Source organism: Porites lutea, chromosome 5, assembly GCF_958299795.1.
Source record: "Porites lutea chromosome 5, jaPorLute2.1, whole genome shotgun sequence".
In the NCBI taxonomy this organism is placed as follows: domain Eukaryota; kingdom Metazoa; phylum Cnidaria; class Anthozoa; order Scleractinia; family Poritidae; genus Porites; species Porites lutea.
Genome location: NC_133205.1, coordinates 21340968 through 21351332, shown reverse-complemented (window position 1 = coordinate 21351332; position 10365 = coordinate 21340968). Strand labels below are relative to the sequence as shown.

The 10365-nt window shown below is 42.0% G+C and overlaps 1 protein-coding gene across 2 annotated transcripts; it reads right to left on the bottom strand.

The window, feature by feature from the left end:
* Nucleotides 1–267: 267 nt before the first annotated feature.
* On the bottom strand, nt 268–9108 carry LOC140937374 (uncharacterized). 2 transcript variants are annotated; one of them, XM_073386927.1, is made up of 6 exons: nt 8722–8856; nt 5392–5845; nt 4335–4590; nt 3792–3904; nt 3215–3384; nt 268–2095 (listed from the first exon to the last, which is right to left on the bottom strand). In XM_073386927.1, exons 2-6 carry the CDS (start codon nt 5818–5820, stop codon nt 1414–1416), a joined length of 1650 nt encoding a protein of 549 aa, XP_073243028.1. In that variant the 5' UTR covers nt 5821–5845; nt 8722–8856; the 3' UTR covers nt 268–1413. The 2 variants fall into 2 exon arrangements, with proteins under 2 accessions (XP_073243028.1, XP_073243027.1); XM_073386926.1 differs by lacking the exon at nt 8722–8856 and adding an exon at nt 8976–9108 and having other exon boundaries at nt 269–2095.
* Nucleotides 9109–10365: the final 1257 nt, after the last annotated feature.

The following is a 10365-nucleotide window of genomic DNA, read 5'->3' as shown; positions in this document are numbered from 1 at the left end:
ATCAGCTTGACCAAAAAGTCAATAACACAATGCTAATTGATAAATTTACATTTCAAACAGACTTTCTCTTCTATAAAAAACACACAAAATGTACCTTAAATCTTCGCTCGCTCGATTTTCCTTCAGCCGATTCTAGGCTCTAGCCGCGAGGAAAACAGTGATTCATTCATCCAGGGCAAATTTGTCGCTTGATCTTTTGTCTTTTTTCCTTCAAAACGACAGCTTAGTATTTTCTTCAACTTCCACTTTTTATCTGTGCATTCCATTGGTGTATTTTACCGTCAGGAGAGGAGATTTGTTGAATTTGCCTAAATTTTACCGCGCTAGCTCAGTTCCTTGGCGTGCACCCACGGGCAAATGGTAGTGGCTAACTGACCAATCAGAGCGCGCGATTTACTTTTGTTATGTTATAAAACACATTTGTGAAAGTTGCAGTCACGATTGACTTCGAACATTCAAATATAAAACTAGAGAGCTCTGAGGCTTATTTGCTGAAGTTAGGGAAAAATATGTCGTGGGATTTCGAAGTTATTTACATTTTTCGTAAAAATGCGGTTTTAAAAATATGTCGAGATCTCAGAGGTTTTTATACCTACAAGAAAATAAATAACATTTTTTTAAGGATACCAAAACTCATAGAAATCGGTTGAATTGTTCCTTCTGAAAAACGCCAATCAAAAACATATGCAACACGCATATAAATAGGTTCGGGCCTACGGGTCTATGGGCTGGTTACACCCGTGTTATCTATCGTTATATAAGTTTAGAAAAAGAAAGCGACAATTTTTGTGTTGTGTTCACCTATCCCATAAAGCGGGCTCGTGGAATTAGGAAGTTTCATGTCGTAGTGGTGCAACGACAGCAAACAAAAAGTACAAAATAGCGTGATGCAAGTACAAAGTTGTTGTTTGTTAATATCCCCAGAACGTATTATTTTTTGCCCTTCACCTTGCCGTCGCCGTCGTTGTTGGTCTTGTTGTAATCCAGAAATAGTGCTACCATGGTTACGTGACGTCACACTTCTCCTCTCTATTGACCAAAATATGGATGTCCATTATCAAGTTAAACACGGGTTACAGTCATCCACACTAGCTACCGTAGAAAGTTTAACATTTTACATTGGTTTCCCTGTGGTGCAGACGGACGGACCGACGGTCATGTGATTACCAAAATTTCTCGGATGGACAGATTACCAAATTTTCTTAGGTATAGGGCTCCGCTCGCGCGCGCGTGGAACTCCGCTATAAAACAGACATTAGTGTCATGGGTGTTCGCTTAAATCAGGTCTATTTGACGATAAAAAATTCAGCACCGGTAACGTTGTGACCCTTTGTTCTTTCGTTGAAACAAAGCAGCAAACTACTATCAAGTGTTCGCAACCATGGCTTCCTTGGGGGTTTGTTTAGTTACACGTCACAAGGTGACTGTCGCTTGGGAGTTTCCAAATATTGACTCTTGCACAAAAAGGGCCAAAACGGAAACCTCCAGAAAAATAATAGCCGATACCATATTCCACGTGACTATAATTCCCATTATGTCAAACCCAATGTTTGGAAGAACGTTCTGTAGGTAGGATATATACTTTTCAAAGTTAAACTTGGGTTTCTTTGCGTTGTGCTTCATCTTTCCAACGGCCCTAGCAGCACCACGAAGAACGAGATCCATGACCTCTCGTCGTGATCTCTTCGGGCGCTGTTCCTTTTCTTCAATATTCTCGTCTTCAGACACTTCCACGCTGTTTGGTTCGTGTTGGTGCGGCTTCGCGTCATCGCCCGAATTCTCTGGATCGCTTAAATGTTTCGGACTAAGGTGGGTCTGGCCGGCGTAACTTCGGATGTTCGGTACGTCTTCGACCCCGGACTTGGCTTCACTGTCTGACTGTGATGTCAGGGGAGCAGAATTTGCTTTCTGTATCGGAAGGTGGTTGGCTTTACGAGCGTTTTTCTTTGCGCTGCTAACTCGTCTCCATAGACTTCGTCCACGTTTGGTATTCGTTTGTTTCTCGTTTTTCCGATGCCTCTCCGACTCAGCCTCCTCTTCTTCGGAGCTGCTCTCGGGTCTTTCGGCCCAGGCTTTTACTACCACCGCCAGGTACCTAGAGGACAGGTTATTGAGCAAAATGGAATTTGTAACATTAAAAACGTACTTTTTGAAGTGCCAATGTATTGAACACAAAGGTAGCAACTGAGGACACAGTTTGACATCTCCTACTGGAGAGAGAATCGCCATTTCTACGTGGTCATCCCACAGGTTTTTCAGGCTCATAACAGCCTCCTCGAAGCCAAAGACGATCATAGGGCAGGAAACAGTCAGAAAACAACACAGAGAAATCTCTTTAAGAGGTATGCACACTTGAATGGCTGTTTATGTGCATTTTAACCGTTTTATTGAACTTACGATAAATTCCCGTAAAAATCCTTATAATTTGGGTTCGAGGAGGCTATTGTTAGCATGGGTTCCCTGTGGTCATCCTAACCAAGAGAGGATCTAACCCTTTGCGGGGCAAAGGGAGTAACTTCATTTCTCAGTTATATTAAAAGCCTTTAATACTGGTCTGGCACCGCGCGTGATCGAACCCGGGACTTCTAGCTCACACTGATTAACTCTACCTACTACCTACGCAGTCTTCATATAGTAGCGCCCTACCGATTAACATGCTGTCTAGAGACCCCAGAGGAACAAATATAATGTATATACTAAGTATATATACCCTTTCTAACCCACTTTTCCTTAAAATACTGCCCTGGGTAATAGAGGTTTTCATCTCGCGAACGGCTGGATGCTTCGTTGTCGGCCGCAGGGCGACAGATCTTCGGCCGGCGAAGCTGTGAGAAAAAAAACTTTTCGCGCGCGTCACTATAAAGACTTGACCGAGGCCGAAAACTGCGCATTAAAAGTCTCTGGTACCCGGGGTATCAAAATACATTGTTAGGTAATAAATATTGCTGGTTTGCACGTGACGTCACGGCGGCCATGTTGGTAGTCAAGAACAAAAGCATTTCTCTCCTCTGGGAACTAAACTCTATTTTCATGTAAATTCTTCGAGAAAAAATTCTATTGTATTGATCCCAAACATGGCGGCCTTGTCACCTGGTTGCAAACCAAGAATAAAGAAGAATTTCCGAGCTTAGACTGGACTTGACTAGACTTTTTTAACATGATCAGCTCGCCTTTCAGAATCGTTTCTTGAAGATATGATTTATTTTTCACATACCAGGAATATTGCTTTGTGACCCAGGCAGCCATGCATAATGGGTAGATCGCTGAGATACTGGGGAGTAACGCGTAAATGGCAAACACGCTCATCCTGGTCTTGTATAAAAACAGAAATGCGTTGACTGCCAGCGAGGCGATACTGTAAACCAACAGGACTGCAAGTGATACCTGAAAGGAGCGATGACATCGATCTAGAGATCAGAGTACGGACGACAAGAAATACACTTGTATATAATAAAAATCATAAGTCTTAACTTTTGCTACACATGCTCATTTTAGCACTTGGAAATAATTTTTGTATTTGAAATCTTATGGTACTCCCAGCCAACCGGTCAGTCAGTCGTTTGGTAGGTCGGTCAGTGAGCTGGCTAGTCGGTGAGCCAGTTAGTCAGTCAGTCAGTCAGTCAGTCAGTCAGCCAGCCAGTTAGTGATTCAATTAGTCAGTCAGTCAGCTAGTCAGCCAGCCAGCAAGCCAGTCAGTTAGTCAGTCAGTGAGCCCTCTAACAACCATTTTAGTCATCTGTCACGTGATTCGATCAGTCTATCTGTAAACTAACTGTAACGTGACATCTTACCCTGCATACTGACGCTGACTTTCTCACAAACTTTCCTCTCTCTGCGAATGACACCACCGCTTGTCTAAATGTGATAAGTGAGTCTCTGTTGACCAGGTGTGATCTTATCTCAGCTGAAGAATAGGCAAGGAATACTGTCAATAATTGGACAATTTGTCAATAAGAACTTTATCTGGCAGTTATTCTATAGATTAAGACAATTTGCTGTCGCTCTAAGCGGATTCCACCATCTCAACTGCTCTTACATACTAGAAACACTAAAGGTGCTAACCAATGATAAACACACCCATCAACCCAGGGGCGGATCTAGGGGGAGGGTGCAGGGGGTGCGAACCCCCCCCCCCCCCGAGATGACCTGCGGTTTTGTGATACAACTGGTATTCTGCGAAAAAAAACTACGTGGTTTTTTGGTGTTGAAGTAGAGCAAGAGACGAGTGCACCCCCTCCTAAAAAAAATCGTGGATCCGCCCCTGCAACCATGGGGTAAACCTTGTGTCGGTATCAACGGTATTTCAGTCTTAGCACTATAGCAAGCTTACATACCGTGAAACTCGATCATAGAAAATCCCGTCATATGCATCACACAAACGGTGAAGCTCCAAAACAGTCCAAAGGCAGACATAACATAACAGCCTGCTAAATATCGCACCACTTTGAGTATGATAAGAGCGTAATCTGGGATCTCGGAATCTTTCCTGCTCAGGTCGATCTTGAGGTCCAGTGTCTCATCAACGTACAGGCAGACATAGATACCTGAGCCACAGACAAGTCCAAATATAACGGCGAATATTGGTAACCACTGAAGAGAGAAAAAGGAAGAGTGCTATAAAGGTGATGTTACGGGACGATTCGCAACGACGATTTTTAGCGCAACACAACGTTGCAACGTTGGAACAATGTTGTAACTATTCGAAACAATGTCGCAACAATATTGCAACGCTGCGTTGCGCTAAAAGTCGTCGTTGCAAATCGTCTCGTGTAACATCACCTTAAATCTTACGCTATGTTCACACCATACCGGGTAACTTTTCGTGCCGACTGGAACAAGTCGTTCGCACACATCGAAGATCGAGCCGGAGCGGTTGGCCGAGAGGGATTGGTTCTCCAAATCCCAATCCCCACTCCTAAATATTTACTTCCGTCTCAGTGGGTTCTACGTATCCACTTCCGCTTCGGTCTGAATACCTGTTCACACTACACAAAAATGTGTGGCACGGAACCGATCCGATATGTGTCGTTCCACTTTCGAGATCGGCTGCCCCGTTGCAGAAATCGCGCCGAAATCACAGTGCTCACGCGTGAACACAGACGCTCTATGCGGTAGAGGGTGAGCATAGCCTTAGTCAATTCCAAGCGCTACTATTCCCCACCCCCAACCCCGTCGCAGCAAATAAAGATACCACGAAGGCGATGGCGGTGAAAACGTCACTTGACAAAATGACTTCGCGTTGTTTGAAACTTCCGCGTGACTATCCCACTCTCGTTCACTCTGCCGAATAAGCAATTTTAGGAGCAGCATTCACCTCTTTAAAGTTTTGCATTGCGAAAGGTTGGCGCCAAAAGCCACTTTATTTGCTTCTTACTTGATATTTAGTCTAACCTTAAAAACCTTTGCAAATCTAGCCAACGTCTTTGGATACTTCTTGTTTTCTTCCAGAATCAGCAGTCCCTTTTCAAGCCAAGGTAAAATTCTTCTATTAGAGAAAATCGTGCACACGAGGCACACAATCACGAGACTTATCGATACTGATGCCCATCCATAAGTGTACTTCTGCCTCGCTGCTAAGAAATCTAATGCTCCATGAACGGATAGCATTCCAAGCCACAAAATACCGCCAAAGACACCCTGAATACGGTAACAATGATGCGTGTAGCCAGTAAAAGTTGCTGCAAGCAAAACAGGTCTTAAAACTTCGAACGTTTTAGTAGATGGCATGTCAATGGTCCCTGTCTGGATTCCTGGGTTTGGTGTTTCTATGGGCAGGGAAATGTTTCCTTTTCCTCTTTTACCGAACAGTTTACGAAACATGGTGGTGTCGAGGTGAGGGCGGCTTCTAAAATGAAAACAAATAAAACAGATTTAGCTGATTATTTGCCAAATGATCGCAAATAGAGCTTGTAGCGAGTGTTGGGCAAAGACGAAATCCCGGCGCGGGTTTCTAGTAGCTCTGTGGTAAAGGCGACCAACCTGCGTATGGAATGCAAATGGGGTCGAACCAAGACATTTCCTTATTACAGTCAACTTCCGTTATTGCGGACACCCTCGGGGGAAGATTTAGTGTCCGTAATAGCGAGAGTCCGTAAAAGCGGGGTACAAGAGAAAAAAATTGTTTTCTCTTTAAACTTACGAAATGATATGGAAAATTCGCAGAAGCCTTGTAGTCTCGACAATTCTTTACTTCTTTATTTATATGGACCATAAAAGATTAAAGATAATAAGTAAATAAATATGCTGTATTAATTACTTCCAAGCTCTTTCAATGACAAGGGAAACATAAGAAAGGGGTTTAAAAACCAAACGAAAAGGGGGGGGGGGACCTCCCCGGCCGAAAAAGTCCCCAGCGCAATTGGGACATGCCTATTACAGACCCATCTACTTGAACTGTAAACCTGCAAAAAACTTCATTCGATTATAAGTTCCCTCTAGCCCCAGTAATAAGCCCTCCCTCTGAATTTGATTTATTTAGACGTTTTGAAGCTTAATAAAAACCAGTAAATGCAAAACGTATTCTGATCAGCACTGCAAAAGTTTGTCTTGAAGGTTTTTTTTCTAATCCCGCCGTCTAAGACTCTAAATGCCCCCTCTTCATATTTAACAATGTCGATCCTCATATCTACAGACTGACATCTGCTTACATACATGTATGTATAGAATATAGACAAATTTTAGCCTTTATTCCGGGGGGGTACTCAATATATCCTTGGGTGGGGAGGTGCGGCCCGGTCCCTCATACCCTGACCCGGTTTAAGACAAAAATCGCTGATTATCCTACCCTGTTTAAGACAGAATTCCGATTTTTGATACCCTGTTTAAGACATTTAACCCAAAACCATATCTTGTGTAAGACAATAATAAATATCGAAACTCTTTCTCGTTTAATCCATCTGCAATCACAAAATTATTTAAAAAGATACCCTGTTTAACACAAAAAATGATAAAATCGATAACCTGTTTAAGACAAAAATCCTGAAAAACATACCCTGACTGGCCGCACGTCCCCATTAAACCCTTATAAGGGAGTACCCCCCGGACTTTATTTTGATTTAAGATCTATAACATAAATAATGTAGGTAATACCACGTACTCCCGTGGGAATACTGAAATAAAGTTGTTGAATATATTAAAAGCCCCTCAGTTAAAAAAAAAGCATAAAAGTGAGACAGTACCGTTTAAAAACATAGGAAAATAAATAGAAGGTTAATTAATTCACACTAAGTATTCATACGCTTCTAGAAAATAATGGGAGAACTGTGGGAGACGAACTATTTCTGAAACCTTTCACAAATTTTAAAACTGACAACATCACTCAGTCAAACTAAACTCTTCTAGTCAATACGTCAGCCGCCGCAAAAGCTGTAAGGATTTTGTTTCGTATTGAAGGGCATTTTCTTGCTTTTCATTGAAAAATATAATTATAGTTTTTGTAGTCAAAACAATGTGTTTTATCTGGTAGAGTATAACTCAAAACAACCAAAATGATAATTGCGCAAATCAATGCAGACCACTGTAAGTCAACAGATATTTAAAATAAATAAACAACCCTAACATGGTTTGGGCTTTATCATAACAGACTGTGATATACATACGAAATTTATCTTATTTATTCCGCCAAGAAAACAGTAATTGCATCGAGTGGTGTAATAAGATTGAAATTTAAACGCGGAACCTTTTCTCGATAATTGCTATAATTATGCTGAATGCGCTGCAGGAGCCTGAAGTCATCACCGATGAACTACAATCGATCGATCGTTCGAACATTTGATAGTGATTTCTGGCGAATCTTGCCTCCAGCCACCTCAATTTGACTTGGACGTTCCAATTTGTTTTTGAAACAGACTGCCGCCTAAAACTTTTAAAGCTCCGCCGTGTGTATATTGATCCTCGCTGACGACCATAAACACAATGATCTAAACGTAAGACCAATATTTCGCAAGCTAGTATCATATCTCAGATATCTGAGAAATGAGTATAGCATTGTGAAAAACAGATAATTTACATTCAAGAGAAATACCAATACGGCAACGTTTGCAGTATTGATAAAATTGATGAATAAAAAGATGTACGAAAATGTGTCAATTTCACAAGTACATTTCAGGAGTGAAATGGACATGTCAAAAGTAAACATTACCTCTCGCATAGTGGAACATTCTGATCGAGTTGGCACGGCTTCCAAGTAGACTAGAGCAAATCGTGTTCGTTTTCAAACAAACGAGTTGGCAAATGCAAGATTCTGTGCGTTATTTGAAGGGAAAAGAAACGTTTTCCTAATCAATCGAAAAGCTGAGAAGAGTGACTGCTTTCTCGTTGCATGACGCGGTAGTCAATTGACACAAGACGTCAACACTCAACGCTACGCACCTTCATCTAAGTAAATAATATGAGTAAATCTGGCCGATTGGACAATCAATTCAAGTTTGCAGAAGAATATGAAATAAACAGAGTTTTTGTACTATAATTGGTCGTTAGAATCGCCGAATTTGAGTCCTGTGAAAACTTCAGTTCTGTTCTCAGTCTGTTCCTTCAGTTACAACGCAATTGCTTCTAGTTCCCAACAAAACTACCTCTCTTTTGACCCTTTTGTCGCACCGAGGAAAGCAACAGTCGCTTCACAAATAAGATCAAAGACCATCAGAAGTGAAGTGTGTTGTTAAATGAAAGCTGTTTGTCTGATCTTCAATAAAATACAAGTGGGACATTGGAAAATTATACCTACTGACAGACCGTTTACGTCATCTCTTGAATCAGCGTTGTGTTTCTGCAGTCCGCTGCATTCTTTGACTAAACCGTCATTTCCCCAGATTTCTGCTTGTTTGCGTTATCACCCCGTCAATATTTTTCCTTCTAAATAATTTTTATGACAAGATAACCAAAACACGGACGATACTGACTTTTGATCGCTATGAACAACGGCGGATATTTGCATATCACGCTCATAAATTAGGCTGTCAATGAAGACTGATTACCTGAACAAAGAAAATTATTGCTCCAGTGGCCTTTCTGGTCTCCCTCCTGCATTTCTGTGTCGCCTTGAAGAAACCATTGTTCTCGCCCCCTCTCTATCCTCAAGGAGTGTTGCTAGCCTGCGGGCGAACTCTGCTCTCTAATTCTCGGGGGTAGCGGGGTGGGGGAGAGCGCCCCTGGAGAGCTTGCGCCCAGGCTCACGGTTGTTTCAGAAGGCGCGAGAGAGGAAATATAGAATACAGAATACACTGTAATCGGAAAGCTCTACTTACAGCCACCTTCACAAAACCCCGTTTTTCTCGACTCCCATACAAACTCTGTACTTTTACATTCCGGTAATGTATCGGTCAAATCGAAGCTTCAACATGCTCCCCCCCCCCCCCGGGCAACCCCTCGGGCATTTGACTTTTTTGAAAATTATTGTTCAAATTCCCCCCTACCCGGGCTAAAATGCCGTTCAAATGCCCCACACTAGAGTCCATTCAGGTGGGACATTTCACAGGCACAAAAATGACAGAAAGACGGTGGAAACGCCTTCAGTTGTGGAACACAATCTTTATAAATATAACAAAAACTGAGAAACACTGTTAGCGTATTTACTACGAACAAAAGTCTCGTGCAAAGCGGCGGAAATCGCTGCTACAAGGTAACTGAATGCTCAGCTTTTTTTCGTCATGCAACATACAAAGCCTTCTATAAAAAAAAATCCCACCTATTGAGATCACCGCGTCCAACATGATAGCTCGCCACGCCAAAGATTTTACATGAAATCCCCCATCCCTAAAGCATGGGGATCAAATTCCCCACCCCCTGGAAGACTCTGATAATCAAATTCCCTCCTTCCCGGGACGGCAAAGGTGTCAAATGCCCGGGGTATACCCGGGGGGGTCATGTTGAAGCTTCGATTTGACCGATACATAAGCGGCCAGCTCCAGTTACGGGCACTATTTTCGCGTCCCGAGGGTTTCCGCCTACGAGAGCTTCCACTGTACTTCATGGAAAGTGCTAGCGTACGGTATTTGCGGGCTTACGTATCACTCACTCGTTCGATTTCTGATACAAAAACAACGAGTGTGTATTTACCGTACTAAGCAATTTCCATGTGGTTTTATGTTTATTATATACATACTGAGACATTCATCATTTTCAGGCAGCCTTTTTATTTCAAATCATTCCAAAATGCTAAAATTTGCCGCTACTCGCAGCGAAGTGACAAACAAAAAGAAGCATCAGCTTATTAGTAAAAACGTTTGTTAATAATATTAATGAGGGTAAGGATATGAGGTAATCCAAGAATTACAAGTAATGTTAACTTTTCGTTCCGAATGTACAATTGAAAATAAATGAATTTAACTAAAATGGCCGATTTGAATATAGAAGACAAAATATCAC

Excerpts from the sequence above, each read along its gene's own strand:
- LOC140937374 (XM_073386926.1), bottom strand. The coding sequence starts at position 5,820 with ATGTTTCGTAAACTGTTCGGTAAAAGAGGAAAAGGAAACATTTCCCTG. Across the intron at positions 4,591-5,391 it reads GATTTGCAAAGGTTTTTAAG|TGGTTACCAATATTCGCCGT; the intron begins GTTAGACTAAAT and ends TTCTCTCTTCAG. Across the intron at positions 2,096-3,214 it reads GTCACAAAGCAATATTCCTG|GTACCTGGCGGTGGTAGTAA; the intron begins GTATGTGAAAAA and ends CCTGTCCTCTAG.